This window comes from Phaeoacremonium minimum (assembly GCF_000392275.1).
Source record: "Phaeoacremonium minimum UCRPA7 unplaced genomic scaffold PA7_03_scaffold_572, whole genome shotgun sequence".
Taxonomy (NCBI): domain Eukaryota; kingdom Fungi; phylum Ascomycota; class Sordariomycetes; order Togniniales; family Togniniaceae; genus Phaeoacremonium; species Phaeoacremonium minimum.
In genome coordinates this window covers 1-18006 of record NW_006921474.1, presented here as the reverse complement: position 1 = coordinate 18006, position 18006 = coordinate 1, and the positions used below count along the sequence as shown (strand labels likewise).

At 48.8% G+C, this 18006-nt stretch overlaps 5 protein-coding genes across 5 annotated transcripts; 3 read left to right on the top strand and 2 right to left on the bottom strand.

The window, feature by feature from the left end:
• Positions 1-477: 477 nt before the first annotated feature.
• Positions 478-1973, top strand: UCRPA7_8046 (putative glycosyltransferase family 57 protein; the record flags this gene model as incomplete). The annotated part of the gene is made up of 3 exons (XM_007920575.1): positions 478-712; positions 773-1637; positions 1877-1973. The coding sequence occupies 3 exons, from the start codon at positions 478-480 to the stop codon at positions 1971-1973; spliced, it is 1197 nt and encodes a 398-aa protein (XP_007918766.1).
• A 657-nt stretch (positions 1974-2630) lies between these two features.
• Positions 2631-4246, bottom strand: UCRPA7_8045 (putative indoleamine -dioxygenase protein; the record flags this gene model as incomplete). The annotated part of the gene is made up of 2 exons (XM_007920564.1): positions 2631-3635; positions 4244-4246. The coding sequence occupies 2 exons, from the start codon at positions 4244-4246 to the stop codon at positions 2631-2633; spliced, it is 1008 nt and encodes a 335-aa protein (XP_007918755.1).
• An 898-nt stretch (positions 4247-5144) lies between these two features.
• Positions 5145-6254, top strand: UCRPA7_8044 (putative kynureninase protein; the record flags this gene model as incomplete). The annotated part of the gene is made up of 1 exon (XM_007920565.1): positions 5145-6254. One exon carries the CDS (start codon positions 5145-5147, stop codon positions 6252-6254), a length of 1110 nt encoding a protein of 369 aa, XP_007918756.1.
• Positions 6255-7890: 1636 nt separating this feature from the next.
• On the top strand, positions 7891-8622 carry UCRPA7_8043 (putative kynurenine aminotransferase protein; the record flags this gene model as incomplete). Its single annotated transcript, XM_007920570.1, has 1 exon — positions 7891-8622. The coding sequence occupies one exon, from the start codon at positions 7891-7893 to the stop codon at positions 8620-8622; it is 732 nt and encodes a 243-aa protein (XP_007918761.1).
• Positions 8623-15182: 6560 nt separating this feature from the next.
• UCRPA7_8042 (putative hexose transporter protein) lies at positions 15183-17160 on the bottom strand (the record flags this gene model as incomplete). Its single annotated transcript, XM_007920577.1, has 8 exons — positions 15183-15486; positions 15540-15720; positions 15771-15912; positions 15967-16046; positions 16094-16269; positions 16645-16926; positions 16976-17001; positions 17062-17160. The coding sequence occupies 8 exons, from the start codon at positions 17158-17160 to the stop codon at positions 15183-15185; spliced, it is 1290 nt and encodes a 429-aa protein (XP_007918768.1).
• Between the last annotated feature and the right edge of the window lie 846 nt (positions 17161-18006).

The following is an 18006-nucleotide window of genomic DNA, read 5'->3' as shown; positions in this document are numbered from 1 at the left end:
AGGGGCATTCTAGGGAAGCTTGGCATCACGGGCAGGCGGCTCAAAGCTTCGATTTGCGCAGGCATGTTTCAAGCGGCATTCAATGACACGACCTGTGGATTGTACCTAGGTAAGGCTGTCAAGCCTCTGTAACCCAGGCGCATCTCAGGCGGCTGGGCTGTTCTAGCTCCCTGACATCACTGTCCCAAGTGCCTGTAGAACCCTGTCGTGGTGGGGCCCTTCTGCTAGGATAGCTGCAAGCAGCCACCCAATCGGGCGCCGTCACTTCCGATCCGAGACACGTCTGCCAATTTATTTTGGTGCTCCCATCAGAAGCTCGATCGTTGCTGTCCCTCCACATGCGCAAGGCAGATTGTTATCTGTTGATGTCAAGCTTTCCTTTTGTCGCGGTACTTTGCTAATTGGCGTCGCCTAGAAACAGCATTTCAATGCTGAAAGCTTGCATCTCCGGCCTTCCGTCGCGTCGCATCGATAATCATGGCTGGCCCACGTCCTTCATCCCATAAGCCCCGGAGCAAAGCCAAGAAGAACGGCGGCGATGGCGGCAGTCTTGTGGTCACCAAGAACGAGGGCCTGGTGAGGACCCCAACCTTCCCACTTGCTGCGTTTCTCTGGCCAGCTAGGGGCTCTGTATCCCAATGGGAGGTGCTGCCATTGGTCTTGATGGTTGTCGGCCTGTTCAGATGGGCAGCTGGACTATGGGGCTATTCAGGTAAGGCCATCTGAAGAGCAATGCGCCATTGAGGCAAAGGAAAAGCTAACCTCGTTCTAGGCTTCCAAAAGCCCCCCATGTTCGGAGACTACGAGGCGCAGAGACATTGGATGGAAGTCACCACGCAGCTCCCCGTCTCTCAATGGTACTTCTACGATCTACAATGGTGGGGGCTCGACTACCCACCCTTGACGGCATATCATAGCTGGGTTTGTGGAAAGATCGGGTCGTTTATTGATCCGTCTTGGTTCGCTCTGTATACATCCAGAGGCTCTGCGGATACAAACTTGAAGATCTTCATGAGGGCGACGGTTATTGTCTCGGAATACCTCATCTACATCCCGGCCGTTGTGGTGTTCGTACGGCATTTCAGCAGACTGAATGGTGTCGGCACTTGGACTGCCTCAGTTGCACTTGTTGCTATTCTCATGCAACCTGGTATCATCCTCATCGATCATATCCACTTCCAATACAACACGGTCATGCTAGGGTTTGTGGTCGCGACTTTCAACAGCATCCTCGCAAATCGATTTCTCTGGGCGGCGTTCTTCTTTGTGGCTGCTCTTGGGTTCAAGCAGATGGCCCTTTACTACGCCTTCTCTGCCTTTGCGTTTCTGCTGGGCAGCTGTATCTTCCCTCGCGTCAACATTCGTCGCTTCTTGGGAATTGCAGTAGTGACCGTCATTTCATTTGTTCTTCTGATTCTCCCGCTTGTCGCCGGCTCTCTGTACGATCGAAGCCGTGGCATTGACTCGAGACCGGATATTGATGGTCCTCCCGCACCACTGCCCATCTTCCTGTGGCTCCAGGATTATCTCGACACCGGAGCTATATACTACCCAGTCGTCCAGCAGCTGGTCCAGATGGTTCACCGTGTCTTCCCGTTCGCACGAGGCTTGTTCGAAGACAAGGTCGCTAATTTCTGGTGTGCTATCAATGTCGTCGTCAAGTTACGGCAGTATCCCGTAGAGCTTCTTCAGAAAGCGGCTCTCGTAGCCACACTCGCATCTATCATCCCGCCGAATATCATTTTATTCTTCAAGCCGAAGAAAGAGCTTCTTCCGGTAGCATTTGCGACGACAGCCTGGGGTTTCTTCCTTTTCAGCTGGCAAGTTCACGAAAAGAGCGTCTTGTTACCCCTGATGCCAATGACACTCCTATTAGCGGGCAGTCAAGGCCTCGGATCGGATACAAGAGCGTGGGTCGGATTTGCAAATTTGCTCGGGTGCTGGACAATGTTTCCACTCCTGGCACGCGTTGATCTTCGTGTTCCCTATACTGTCCTCAGCTTACTGTGGGCATACCTGCTAGGTCTGCCACCCACGTCCCTGAGCGCCTACTTTCAGGGAGGGTCAAGTCTTTTCGCGCAGTGGGCAACTTTCTTCGTGCATGGCAGCTTCTACCTAGCTATAGCTGCATGGCATATACTTGAAGCCTTCCTCACACCGCCACCTGACAAGCCAGATCTATGGGTTGTCATCAACGTTGGATTAGGAGCGGCTGGGTTCGCACTCTGCTACCTCTGGTGCCTGTCGAAGCTGGTCGTGCAAAGTGAGATCATCCCGCGCTCATGGTACACATCAAAGAAGGGAAAGGCGAAAATTCAATGATTGAGAGAGGGCAACACAGCTCAGGACAATTTTCGAGATGAGGTGATAATGTTTACTATGTGTATAAAACTTGTACATACGGCTCAACTTGGAGTAGATTCTATTAGATACCCTCTGGTGCGGTTTCTGTACAACCGGTCGGTTGCAATGCGAAAAGAATTATCCCAAAATACTTCGTCCGGATTGCTTATGCACAATGAGGCGCTGGTCTTCAATGCTCAAGCACTAATTACACCTCACGTAATCTTACTTCCACCAACTCATTCGCAAATCGGGTCTCTTATCTTTCTCTATGTATCGCTATGCAATCAATGAGCTGGCAAAATAGCAGCAATGGTCTCATCCCGTGCCTTCTTCAGGAAAGGCATCAAAGCTGTGCCTCCAGTTCCAGTGAGCTTGTTCGCCCCGTTCCCCTGCCCTTCTTGGGATATGCTGCTCGAGACGCCGGCAAGGTTCTTGACTCCACTCGAGTTCGGTTTCCTGCTTGGTAGGACGATATATCGCGTCACGATCCCCAAGTGCGCGTTGCGCAGCTCCGTCATGGCATCGATCGCGGTCTTGTAAGCCTCGCTGCACCTTCTCTGCTCCTCACTATCGCCCTCCTGCAGGGCGAACGTCCGCAGGCTCCCCATGCGGCTGACTGCCTGCAGGAACCTCATGTGCGGACCGGGCATGTAGGTCCGCACCTCCTCGTGGAAGCTCGGCGTCTGCTTCTCGCCCGGAGCGGGCGCGTGCGGCGAGCTGTGGCGGTCGGCGGTGTGTTCCACCCCCAAGACAATATCCAGGAACTGGATCAGGCTGCTCTGGCCATTGCTGCCGCCTCTCCACTGCTGCCACTCGCCGCGGCCGTCGCCTTCGTCATAAAACACCCCGCGCGGCAGCCCTGCATGGCCCATGTTCTTGCTGCCAGCGAGGAAGGGGCGGATGTCATGGTAGAACACGTTGGGGTCGCAGCGCTCGTGCATCCGCTCCAGCATTGCCTTGAGGCTGCGGATGCAGCTGGTTACTGACTCAAACGCGGTTGTGATGGCTGCGTAGTCGTGGACGTGGATCGCTTTCATGGCCCGGAGCACGGTCGGTATCACTGGGCCGCCGAGGGCTTCCATCGCCACGGAGACCATGTAGAACCACGACTCGGACTCGGTGCCAGTAAATGTGAACTGCGCTGTCAGAGAGTCTAGGTCGCTTGGCGAAGCCCCTGAGGAAGTCACATCGTAGTTCCAGAGGTTCAGAGCGGCGTACGTGGCGACAGGGGGGAGCTCAAGGCGGCGAGATGCAGCCAGGAGGGGAATGGATAACGCTGGCGGAAGCACCTGGATACCTGTATCAGCATTGATTCGCACGCTCGAAGCTCGGGGTGCTCACTTCTTCTGGAGAATCGCCGCCCCATATATAAGCATGAGCTAGAAAGGCGAGGATGGAATATGCTCGTCGCCATTCCAACTCGCTTCTTAGATGGTCTACGGAGATGATGGGAAGCTGCAAGACCTGATTTCGCAAACACCTAGTCCTGAGAAGTTGTGGTAGTTGAGCTATTATTTGCTCCCAGGGCTCGTAAGATGGATGCGTCAGAAATTTGAGCGGAGCTTTTGAAGGTAGGAAAGCATTGTTGGAGACGTGAAAGGTCCTGAGAAGATCTTCCTCTTCTAGCAGAACAGCAGTCGTTGGAAGGATAGCGTGAGGCGACATAAGTGTTCTTTGATAAACGCCACTAGGGGTATCCAGGGGTATCTCGGTACAATTTGCGTAAGGTAGGTGATGATCAATAAGATATGGTGTCTAATCCGTAAATAAGTGTAAGATGTGGGAAAGTAAGTTGTACCTATCCTCCGTCTGTTTGATGAAATTGTGCCCATGATGTTATAATCCGAGGTCTCAAGGGAGGTGAATCCCAGTCCATGTTCTTAACTCTATTACTGACCATCTCCCGGGCGGTTCCTTGGAATTCCCCGGCGTTCAACACCATTCCCGTACGATTTTCCAAGAAAGAACAGTCTTATTAGTGAGTGGATCTCGTCTAGTCTCGGTTATTACAGGGCCGTTCACGTTCTTCATTGCATCCGCGCCGACGTCAGACCCAGGTGGCGGGCCATCCTGCTGAAGCTGATGTGCATGTTGCGGAAACGGAAGATCGGAGGTGAAGGTGGGTCTCGGAATCGGAAGTGCGGTTCAAAATTTTGTACGGAAAGCAGAAAGGTGCCCCGCCGAGCACCGCACCGTCAAGCCGGGCCACAGCACATGGACTCACTATAAGGTATTCGATGTGATGCACACCTAGGAAGGGGGGGTAAGCAAACCCCCTTTTCTAAGCAATTGTACTTCTAGAGTAGGACTCCCAGCCAAAATGGACTTCAAAGCGCTTCTAAAGGCCGTCCAATCCAGCGGCACCGCCACGTTCCCTGCAAAAGCCAGCTCTGCTGAATACGCTCGATCGTTAGATGCACAAAACCCTTTGCGATCACTTCGCAATGAATTCATTTTTCCGACTAAAGATTCGTTAAAAAGCGTTTTGGCGAGCAAGCTCACAAGTACGTCATGACCCCTAATTGTCATAACCCTAACCCTCGTATCCTTGCTTCCCCCTTTTTATAGCCACCTACTGATGACCATTAGACGGAGCAACCGAGAACTCCAATGGAATTGAAGAGACACAAGCAAGCGACAATTGCGAAGCTGTCGTATATTTCTGCGGCAATTCGTTGGGCTTACAACCCAAGGCCGTCCAGTCATCTATCAATACGCAACTTTCGACATGGGCTAACATTGGGGTCTATGGGCACTTCAATGCCGTGCCAAACTCCTCATTAGCCCCATGGCAAGATATGGCTGAACAATGTGCGATCAAGATGGCACCCATCGTTGGCGCTCAACCAGCTGAAGTGGCCATCATGAACACGCTAACCGCCAATCTTCACCTTCTCATGGCGAGCTTCTACACGCCGGATGCTAAGCGACACAAGATCATTCTGGAGTGGAAGCCATTCCCTAGTGATTACTACGCGATCGAGTCACAAATCCGCATGCATGGTCTCGATCCAGCCAAGTCAATGGTTGAGATCTACCCAGATGAGTACCAGCAGGGAGGACACTATATATCGACCTCTCACATCCTGGCAACCATCGACGAGCATGCAGATGATACTGCCCTGATACTCCTACCAGGCTTGCAGTACTACAGCGGGCAGGTGTTTGATATGCCTACCATTACCAACTATGCCCAGGACCGCGGCATCGTCGTTGGCTGGGATCTTGCGCACGCTGCTGGAAATGTGCCAGTACAACTCCACGACTGGAATGTGGACTTCGCCATGTGGTGTACGTACAAGTACCTGAATGCCGGACCAGGCGCTATTGCCGGTGCGTTTGTCCACGAGAAACATGGTGGCATCAAGACGAACGAGGCCGGCAAGCTGGAGTTTCGAAATCGACTATCGGGATGGTACGGTGCGGACAAGAGCGTGAGGTTCGAGATGTCCAAGACGTTTCAGCCAATTGTCGGTGCTGGAGGGTTCCAACTGAGCAACCCCAGTGCTATAGACCTAGCAAGTCTCCATGGTGCACTAGAAACATTCAGCAAAGTGACGATCCAAGAGTTGAGGGAGAAGAGTCTGGTGCTCACTGCATACGCCGAGTGGTTGCTTGACGAGATTGTGAAAGAAGATAGTAACGGCAAGAAGGAGTCAGATCCAGCATTCACCATAATTACGCCACGAAATCCGAAAGAGCGCGGCGCGCAGTTGAGTATTTTGCTGAGAAAGGGTCTGCTGGAGAAAGTTAGCAAGGCCTTTGAGGAGGCAGGAATAGTCTGTGATCAAAGAAAGCCTGATGTGATTCGTGTTGCACCAGTCCCTATCTACAACAGCTTTGAAGATGTTTGGAAGTGCTTAAACACTCTACGAAAGGTTATCCTGGACAAGATGAAGTATAGATAAAAGTAGACATTCAGGCCATTTCAGGATAGATTCACTTTTGTATTTAAAAAGAGGTTCAAAGAAGCATTCCAAAAGGTTACCAAGCGCTTTTAATGTTTGATATACTATGCTATGGTCTGATTCCCCTCTCCGGTGTTGGTCAATATGTGTAGACAACTTATTCTGCGTTGATTACCTCATTAACAAACGTTGCTTATCCAACCGACATATGCTGCTTGTCCGATTAATTGGCGTTACTTACCCAATCGACAGGGAGATGGTCATTCATTATATCGTAGTATAGACCTTTCTTGACGAGATGTATAGTGTAGGTGTAGGATGAATACGGATGAACGAATGCCTTCCTGGCTCGCTGACTCGTCGGTCTCTTTGTTAGAACACATTCAATTGTCTGTGGCTACCAACAACTTCAGAGCTTGAGGTGCCACCTTTGCTAATTTTTCCTATCTCACGAACCGCGTCGCTGTGTTCGTGCTATTTCCGCAAAGCCATTTCCGCAAATCTGTTCTGGTGACCACTTTTCGACCGGAACTTTCTTCAATTCAAGGAGATAGGAGGGTACCGGAGCGGAGGCAAATCCGTCGGATACGGCTGAGTGGAGCTGATGGTGCCGCTAGGGAACATAGCCAGGCATTACTACGGACCCTGGCGTTACATGTGAATGGTCATGTTAGTGTTAGTGCAACAACATTGGCTGACTTGACAAGATGCAAACTTATCCATGAACCCGTGGAGTGGTAAATCATTGAAAGACTGAAATGTGAATTCTGTCCATCCTTTGTCGAATGCCATCCAGTTACTGTACGAAATTTACTCCGAATTACGCAGAAGAAATCAGTGCTTCATCAGTATCACCTCCGTATCATGGGCGATGACAATAGCGACTTTGTTAACGGGGCAATGTTGCTCCCACGGCCAGCTGAACGAGTTGCTCAGCAGCCTCCAGACGTTTGGTGAGACGATTACCCTTTCAACGTAATGGAGCCATTGAACTAATAGCAATGTTAGGTCGATCGTGAACGACGCAGCTGCAAATTCACCTGTAAGTACTGGAAGCAATATACACTATATCACACAGCGTCTTGACATCCTTATGCTTGCTCCAAGATAAAACCTGTAGTGAATATGGGACAGGGATTCTTGTAAGTTACCTCAAGACAGAAGTCGGTCAAGCTTACTGATTCTGTTTTCTCTGGGCATAATACTTATGGAGAATCTCGATAGTGGTTATAATCCGCCGGATTTCATCCTTGACGCTGCAAAGAAAGCACTCGATAGAGTAGACGCAAATCAATACTCTCCAACCAAAGGACGTGCAAGCTTGAAGAAGGCGCTTGCATCTCACTATTCCAACACCCTTGGACATGAACTTAACCCCGAAACGGAAGTGACGATCACGACCGGCGCAAATGAGGGTATTTTGAGTGCATTCATGGCATTCGTAGAGGAAGGAGATGAAGTCATAGTCTTCGAACCATTTTTCGATCAATACATCAGCAATATTCAGATGGCAGGCGGAGTTGTCCGTTATGTTCCTATGATCCCACCGGCAAGCGGAGACACGACTACCACATCATCGGGAGACTGGTTAGTAGACATGGACAAGTTGAGAGCAACATTCACATCAAAAACACGGATGTTGGTATTGAACTCGCCTCACAATCCTGTGGGAAAGGTCTTTTCTGTGGAGGAGCTGAGTGAAATCGGAGAGTTGTGTGTTAAGCACCGTATGATCATCATATCAGACGACGTATACGACAGTCTGACTTATGTGCCGTCCAAGCGCATGGCCACACTCTCACCAGCCATCTGGGATTTGACTCTTACGGTTGGCTCCTGTGGCAAGACTTTCTACGCTACTGGCTGGCGAGTTGGATTTCTTATCGGGCCTGAGCATCTAATCAAATACGTCAGCGCCGCGCACATGCGAATCTGCTATTCTAGCCCCAGTCCTTTGCAGGAGGCATGCGCATCTGGATATGAGCTTGCGAACAACTTCGGCTTCTGGCAAAAGTCACAGGAAGATATGAAGGGCAAGATAAGGCGGTTCACACAAGTGCTCGATGAGCTGGGGTTGCCCTATACCGATCCACAGGGAGGATACTTTGTTTTGGTCAACTTCTCGAAGGTCAAGTTTCCAGAAGACTACCGCTTCCCTGCTCACATTGAATCGCGCCCGAGAGACTTCAAATTGTGTTGGTTTCTCATCGTCGAATTCGGTCTGGCTGCTATCCCACCAAGCGAGTTCTATTTGGCCGAGAATTCTCACGTGGCCGAGAACTACTTACGCTTCGCTATTTGCAAGGAAGACCATATCTTAGAAGACGCAAAGGACAGACTTAGGCAGTTGAAGAAGTACATCCTATAAGGCGGATTGGTCAATTCACTTCTTGTGTAGGCAAACGCAGCGACATTTGTACAATCTACAATTACATGTGAAACAAATGACCTTCCAAGACCACTATCAACGAGTCAAACAATTATAAAATAACTAGATTCCGATTACCTCTCTTTTTTGAACCCTTCAACTCTGTCTGCTGCGACGGCATGCGAGCCTTGGGGTAGGTCGAAAATTTTCCCTGGGTTCAGTATCCATCTATTCTCAAATTAGCACATCCCGGGACCAGTATCAAAGGATGAAGGGCTAATACTTAGGATCTAATGCCTGTTTCAAAAGCCTCATGATATCTATCGTGTTCACACCGAGCTCATCGATGAGGCATTCCTTTGAAATTTGGTAATTAGGTAACTGGGATCTCGAATGGAGAACGGAAATCAACGGGAGACAGTTCAACTTACCATTTTCCCCATGCCAATGGCATGCTCGCCAGAGACCGTACCCTCCATCTCCAGTGCCCGGTCCATCATACGGTGGACAATCTCCTTTAGGATTGCAGTATGTGTCCGGTTTTTCGGATCGTACATTAAAGCCTCGTGAAAGTTGCCATCCCCTACGTGCCCTACGACGCTTGCGAAGCCCAATTTCTCCCCGTCAGCTTTCGACAGTTCAATGATTTCCGCCAGACGCGAGATAGGCACTGCGACATCCGTAGACCAGATCGAATATCCTTCGGGCTTGATAGAGGTCATTGTCCAAAGAGCCTCTTTTCTTGCGGCCCAGAGGTCTTTTTCTTCTTGTTTGTTCTTCGCGAAGACATATCTGGTTGGGTGATATGGCTCCAGTAGTTTTCTGACAAGAGATATGTCACCTTGGAGATGCTCTTTCGTAGGGCCGGAGAATTTGAGGAAGAGCGTTGCTGTCTCATCCCACTTGTTTCTGACTGCTGCACTTCCATGCCTGTTTACCACTCTCATCTGAGTGTCATCCATCAACTCTATTGCGGCTACTTGAACCCCAGAACGGATCATCTTCGTCGCAGCGGAGGCAGCAGCACTGATAGTCGGGAACGAGATGACTGCAACGCTCGTTTCCTGAGGAATGACAGCTAGCTTGAGTGTGATTTCAGTAATGACACCAAGGGTGCCTTCAGCACCAACGAACATAGTAGTTAGGTTATAACCAGCGGAAGTCTTCCGGGGTCGTCGCCTCGTCTTAATGACTTCACCATCTGCGAGCACTGCTGTCACATTGATAACCCAGTCCTTCATGGTACCATAGCGAAACGCATTGGTCCCACTACAGTTAGTTGATATCATGCCACCAATTGTAGCGGTAGGGGAGGGGTCCAGAGGAAGGAAGAGGCCTTCTTTCTCAATCATGGTGTTAAGATCAACCCAGTTAACGCCAGGCTGTACGACAATGTCCATGTCGTCTGGATGAAAGGCTATGACCTTGTCCATATGGGTAAAGTCAAGAACGATGCCACTATATGGTGATGAGAAACTACCTTCTATAGAGGAGCCAGCTCCAAATGGGACTAAAATCAGGTAAAGGGTATGTAAGTAGATTATATAAGTCTCTCTCGTGTATTGAACGCTTACCAATGGGAACATTGTGCTGAGAACATATGCTTACTACTTTAGAGATGTCCTCAGTAGATCTCGGGTAAACAATTGCAACAGGTCGCCCACTAGAATTCGAAGAAGCCCAATCGGACCAACCATGCCTTTCTATGTCATCAATGTCAAAGCTGACGACGTCGTCACCAAGAACGGCCTCTATCTCCCGTGCTGCCTATATACGATAAGCTTCGAAGACATGCAGGCATCACGAATCTCGTTTGCTGACTGAAAGCATGCCCTTATGGTCGGCATATTTAACAGGATGCAATCTCTGTTGCTTTTCACCCGGGGTAAACAAGGTGACCTTGGACAAGATCAGTCCACTAACAAAGGCTGTTGTAGCTAAAACGGCAAGTAGTGCCGGCGAGGCCATTCGGTGTTTTAAAATCTGTGTTACGGGCTTGGGGTTGGTTGAGTACGGTGACTTGGGCGGCATAAAGACACGCTGCGGCCGTGATTTACCACGCGGGACGACCATTCTTCGCCATGCAGTGGCCGAGAGACGGAGGGGAGTCTGCATAGTGATGTTCATCTGCGTTGTTGACGCACTTGACACGGTGAGAGAGCAAGACAGTCCAGCAAGAGACTAGGTCTGAGGAAAGTTGCGCGTAGCAATGTGTACTTCCACTGTGATAGGTGAGGTGAGGTAAGATATCGATTCATTTAGAAGAACCTTTTTCAACTGTAACTTGGACGATAACAAAAAACTCAATACGAATGGATAGTGACTAAGAGATGAGATAGGTTTCCGATTTGGGTGTCTTAGCAAAGAATGTCCCGCCCCGAGGGAGGTAGATCGACATCCGCCTCTCATTTTGCTGTAATCCGTCGTTCCACATCCGCCATGTGGAGCCGTTGTCTCCCGTTTCCGGCTCCAGGGGTGGAAATGCCACCATAATCCATTCAACGGCCGTCTCCTAATCGGAAACCTCCATTGGTTCGATTGAAACCGGACATCAAGCACAATCGATTACACTCTATATTAGGAATTACTAGACCTACGCCGTGTTTGCATGTCAAATACTTTCTCGTAGACGGGCCTCAAGAGTGTCGCAAGTACTCCTCCACCAGGGTAATAAACGATCATTCTTAGAGGGTGAAGATACTTAGTGCTGAGAGTCGTAATATTCATCTAGCTCTCCAATATTCTGTTTATTACTATGAGTCCATCAACTTCTATAAAGGTAGTAATGCCTTGTTGAGGAGGTAGTGGTAACTTTGGCGAACTAACATTATTACCCTGGCAGAGGAGGAGTTTGCGATGATTTCGAAGTATCAACCTAATAACAAAAGTTCCTACACCAAGGATCAGAACAGAACCAATCCTTGGTATTTGCTTCTGATCAGTTCCTCCCAGTCTACGACTTCACCCTGGTTTGCCCTCTGCCAGATCTCGTCAAGAAGTCTATGAGCAATGCAAATATTGCCAAATCCAATCGTTGTCTCCATGACAGTGAGTCGATATTCTACAGTCAAGCGATTAGGTTTTGTCATACTGCCAACTCCAGCCATAAAAAGAGGAAATAGTAAATGTGCTTCCATCTCTGACCCTGGCCTGATAAGCGAGAGTGCTGATAGGATATTGTCCGTTGCTTTCTTTATTTGCACATCGTTGTTCTTCAGGGCTCTAGTGACCTGAAGCAATCGCATGATACTAGCCCACTGCAGAGCGAAGCCCATTGCTCTTGCCTCAGACATGGGTCTGGTCTGATCTATGTACTCTGGTGGAGTCCAACTTTGCAACTCGATCTCAATCTCTTGTGCCTCTTTGACAAAATGGTCGCTCGAGTAGTGATGGCGACAAGCAGCTAAGCTATTGATTCGTGCGACAGTCTCGTATAAACTCACACAGACCCCGAATAGCGGATGTATCATGAATATTTCTGGAGACATTAGGCTGCTATTTACTTGAAGATGATGTCCAATTCTTCCCGGTACCAGCTCGGAGGTGATGGACGTAACGCAGGAAAGATAATTATATGTTTCCAATAAGATGTTTCCGGGAGGATCGTCAAGCTGATCGTCAAGTTGAGTCAGAAGGGATCTTGCTCCATGTAGATGAAGCAGCCATTTTCGTGAAGTTCCGATGCAGATCTTTGATTATATAAGTCTTGAGCATTTCGTCAAAGGGGTGTTGAGTGCCTACCTCTGCTAAACAGAGCATGAGTGTTGTCGCGAGAGGCCAAATGGGATCCTCGCGGTTATCAAGCTCCGCTATCAATTCTTGCAACGCTTTACTACGATGGACGCAAAGATCATGTTCAAAATCGGGATAGACTTTTGAAAGGTGGCACGTTGAGAGTGCAAGGAGTGCGTGCCGAACCCCAACATTCTCAAGTGCCATGGGCACAATCATATGCAAGAACGGATTCAGCCTATCTTCAACCAATACGAGGGCTCGCGATACCGATTGTAAGAAGTGGTTGAGGTAATGTCTCTCTGCTATCGGCCAGTCTTTCAAAGAGTGAGGTGTAACGCCTGTTAAGTTGTTGAGTGCGGTAGACGGGAGGAAAGTTGCTAGACCCAGCTCATCGTCGATGGCACAAGGAAGCCCCAGCGATGTAAGAGCTGTGCTGTTGTCGAGTCTTGCTATTCGTGCCGTCTCGTGTTGGTTGTCCGATTCTATCAACGCCAGCCAGTCTGGGAAAGACGATAGTATGGACAGACTATGGTCTTCATGATTACCAGGAGCCGCCCACGTCTGAAACGCATATGATGTAAGAAACTCATCCGTGATACATGACAATGTTGTCTCCGGCTGGGTTGATTTATCATGAACATCGACTTGGACACATGTTAAGTGAAGGCGTTCACAGTCGGTGCATACAGGCCATTTCTCGTCGCATTTCTTGCGTCGCCGTCGACAGCTTAAGCATCCCGTCGTCGTCTTCTTGTGCTTGGCTTTCTTTCCTGCTTCCACAGATCTTGAGGAGGCAATCTGGTTCTGATCATTGCTTGTTCCATAACTGCAAAATAGCGACAATCGTTTGCACCGAGCACAGGGTGTGTCTTTGGTACATAGAGATTTGATTGATTTACAATTATGACAAGCTGTACTTTTGCGTCCCATTGGCTTTCACGATTCAGAGATAGTAAATGATGCCTAAATCGTTACACTGATAATTCCTAGTCACTTCAGAACCTAGAATTGATGTATCACGGGCCAGGGGATTCGAGTGGAGTCATCCGACTCCCGCCGGGGAGGTTTCGGCTACGGACCGTCTCCGACCCGCGGCCTTTTGCCACAAATCTCGCATCACAGTACCATTGTGGAGCTCGGAAGACCATTGACCGTCGTTCATTGCTGCCAGAAGCGAGGCTCCGCTGCGGTACCATGGTGCCCTGAGTGTGGATTTGCCCAAGTATGTTGAGCTGTCGTGTTTTTGGAAGATCGAGGTCTTTCATAGGTGCTGCCCGACATGTCAAAGAGCATAACGTCGAAATAACCCAATTTCCAGCAGACTCGGCCATATTCCATGGTGGCGAGGTCAAAACTCGGCAATGGCATCATTAGACAGTCCTGCAACATGGGTGGAATGGGGCAAGGTTGACGAGGAATTTGCCAAGGTACGCAACGAAGCTTGCATATAATGTTCTTGGACATCACTAATAGGTCAATTAGATGATAGCAAATAATGTACCTCGAAGACTCCCTCCAACGCAACTGGCTGATATCACTACTATCCGGCAAGCCTGGGTTGACACATGCACAAATGACATGAACGCAAAGCTAGAGAAGGCGCAAAACGATGTTCTAGTCGAGGAGATATTTCTTCCACTTCGGGATGGGACAAAATCTCGTACACTGGTCTTTAAGCCAAAGACAGCTCCCGTGGATGGCAGTCCATTGGTAGTTTTAATCCACGGTGGGGGTTTTCTCTTTGGTGCTGCAGAAATGGAGGCGTCTGCATGCATTGATCTCACTAGATCATATGGCTGCGTGTGTCTCAGTCTGAACTATAGGCTTGCTCCGGAATGCAAATTTCCAATAGCTTATAACGACTGTTGGGATTCACTTCAATGGGTGAGAGTTCTTGATCACAGGAAGGGTAGTTTGCTGACTGACGGGGGTCCAGATAGCTACAAATGTTTCCGTGTTGCAAGCAAACCCAGAGAAAGGGTTTATACTGGGTGGTACCTCTTCCGGAGGACAAATGACTACTGCACTATCTCACATTGCACGCGATGAAAGCCTTTCACCCCCTTTGACAGGAGTTTACCTCAACGCAACATCTATAGTTCAAGAGAACGCGGTTCCGGATAGATATAGAGAGTTATATCGTAGCGGGAAGCAAAACGATGGCAAAGCGGGACTGTCTCAGAAAACAAGGGCCATGTTTGTTGAGGCAGTAGCGCCAGATACCGATTCAGAATTGTGGAATTTACTAGATTGGCGAAATGGCCATCGAGATCTCCCACGGACCTACTTTCAGGTCTGTGGGGCTGATATCCAACGGGATGATGCGCTGGTATATGAGCGAGTTCTGAGGCTCGAAAATGGTATTGATACGAGGGTAGATGTCTATCCAGGACTTCCTCATGTCTTTTGGTATTTATACCCCGGCCACTCCGCTTGTGATAGATTCTATAGAGAAAGATTGGAGGGATTTGCATGGCTGCTCGGCAAATAGAGAAAGCGGTCATGGGCAACCTACCAGGTGCGCGAGAATTTCGACTTAGCAGAAGCTCGCAATAATGATAGGAAGCGTGGCCCAAGGAATTGCTTTGCTATTGTCCTACACCTTGGCTCCTCTTTGGTCTTATACCGAGACTGTGTGCAATACAGAACATACAAAACTCAGAAATGGAAATGTATCTTGTATTTAAATAGAGCAAAATAACCGGCACCAACACGTCCATACTAATGCGTCCGACGGCCGGGCTTACAATATAAAAGCGAGAATTGGTTGAATTATGTGGTGGATCGGAGACATGATGACAATCTTCTAAGTGAAAAATTAACCCTTAGAGCTCCTTCACCGGGGCCACACTCTCCAACTTGGTGGATGCTGGAGCATCATCCTCCTTATCAGTCATCTCCACCCCTTCCAACATCTCCTTTCCGTTGTTGCTTTCTTCGACATCAAGGTTGCCACTCTGGTTTAATTCCTCGAATTTGGCATCAATCTGTTCGAGAGTCAAGCCCTTCGTCTCAACCCAGAAGATTGCTACAAATATGAATTGTACTACATTCCATGCAGCATTGATCATGTAGGTTCTCCATCCAATATGCTCGAGCGCTATTGGCCATACAAAGACGCTGAATAAACTAGTGAATTCGTTAGACCGTATCTAAGCCAAAATGTTAGAAAGATAGCTTACCCGCCGCAAGTAATGGAAAATGTCCACGCCGCCATTCCGTTGCTTCGGATAGAAAAGTTGAGGACCTCTGGCGGATATAGAATCGTAAGAGGAGTAATTCCAATCGAGTAGCTTCCCTGGAAAAGGAAAATTGTAGCCACTGTTCCATACACGCCAGATATATTGCCTCCTCCTCCGTATACTGCAGTAGGTCAGTATCATTCAGGAGTCAAGTACTTGTCAAGAACTTACATTTTGTAAATGCACCAACAAGAAATAGGAACAGAGTCATTCCCCCAACTGATACAAGGCACATCATCTTACGTCCGGCAACATTCATTAGAACTGTTCCAACACAGGCAACAGTAAGAGCCCATGCGTTAAGAATGATGTTCTTAAGTACACATGTTAGATTCAGAGGCTGTATGAGACTCCAGGGATGTCTTACAATTTCGAGCTGGGTATGCGTGTTGGTAATTCCAGCATGCTTGAGCATGTCGCCCAAGTAATATGAGACAATATTATTTCCTAAACCATTAGTCAGACGTGGAACCAAATCGCTACAGTACACCTACCGCTAGACATCGCGAGCACAGCAACTGATACGACAAGCATCAGGCGTCTTCGGGAGTTCGGTGTCCGCAGCACCTCTTTGTATGTCAACTTCTTTCCAGCGCGACGCTCCGCCTCGAGCGTGTTGACAATTTCCTGAAATTGCTCCAGCGCAACGGGATCTGTTCGATCTCCGTCGCTATGGGTCGATGCCAATGCGATCAATGCATCATCCAGTCTGTCCCTGTGTGCCAGCCACCGGGGAGATTCCGGCACAAAGAATAATACAAAGAAGCACAAGAAACTGAAGAGGGCCTGCAAGAGACATGGTAGGCGCCATGACCATTCCCCAGCGATCTCAGCCGTTCTATATGTGACACCCGCAGCGATTAGAGCACCTGTCCAACTTAGCAACCAAAAGAAAACCCGACCATGAACGTCTCATGAGACTTACCAACGAAGTAAATTGTGAAAATGAAACTTAGACCCGAAGCGCGATACTTCGATGGCAACGTCTCTGCCAACCAACTGTTGAAGATTAGCCTTGTGCGTCGAAAAGGGACACTACACTTACGTCGATGCGGCTATTGACGACGTGCCTGATCCAGCACCCAAAACCATTCTCCCAATGACAAACATTTCAACATTCTGGGCCGCCGTCATCAATGTAACACCGATCAGCTTCAGAAACACAGAGATCAAGACACCAGTCCTGCGTCCGACACGGTCCACCACTGGACCCATGAATGTCGACACGATAGCCCAGCCAAGGAATGATGCTGCGGCATTGAGCGACTTAGTGACTGTGGTAAGCTTCAAGGTTTCGGTATAAGAGGGAATGATGTTGATGCCGTTTCTAATGAAGTTAGTCACGAGTAAGAAGATACCAGGGTATAAATACGTACATCAACGCTGTATCGTATCCAGTTGTCTATCCAGATATTAATTTCTAAAGCAAGGGTAATCGAAACCGGCTTCATTAGTTGCTTACCGTCGCAAAGATACATGAAGAGAGGGTAGTCAAAGCTATTGTGAGCTTGCTCGACTTATAAAGTTGCAGAGGGCCCAAAGGGCCGTCGAAGAAACCCATGGTTGATTGGCTTATGGATATGATAGAATCGATGGAGGTGCTTCAGTAATGCATATCGAATGCATTCACGTTGTGGTGAGGGCCCGTCTTTTAAATCTTTGGATCGAGCAACATGATATCCTCCGTGGTGATTAGAATAGGAAAGGAGAGATGGACCCACTAAACTACTGCCATATCCCGGCGTTCCCAGGTTCGACGGCATATGCTCAATCGAGATAACACAGGCGCCAAACCCAGACAAATCTGCGGAAGAACGGAAGAGAGCTATCCACTAATGGAGAGCCTCGTCGACTCAACTTGATAAGGTTCAAAGTAGTTGAGATATTGCTGCACGGCAAATGTTGTCCGGAATTGATAGGGTTCAAGTTATGCTCTCAAAAGGGCCACTCCACACTTGATCCGTCCCGCCGGCTTACCCCGGTTCGCGGGGTATTGGCGGCCAGTGGAGAGACATAGGGGGAGTAGCGAGCAGACCCTTTGGAATTTACTAGACTACTCAGCTCGAAGCCTTGCCATAGGAAGTTTAAGCATTGCAGAAATCAGGGGTTTCACAGATTTACGTCCGTCGAGACACCGAGTGCGATTTCCGGCACTCCTCGGCAAGATGTCTCGTTGATGGTTTTTCGTTAGAATAGAAAGATATAATGGCAGATTCAGGAGATGCAATTTTTCGCTGCTAATAATTTGTATTGCAAAGGAGGTAAGTTGCTGTATTCATGCTAGGCCGTATATGTGTGTTTCCCAAACCACATTCCCAATGTCGATGACAACACCTAGTACGGCCTGGCGCCAGCGAGTTTAAGTAACTTGTCGCTCATATCTGGCATTTCTAGTGGTTGGTCCCGA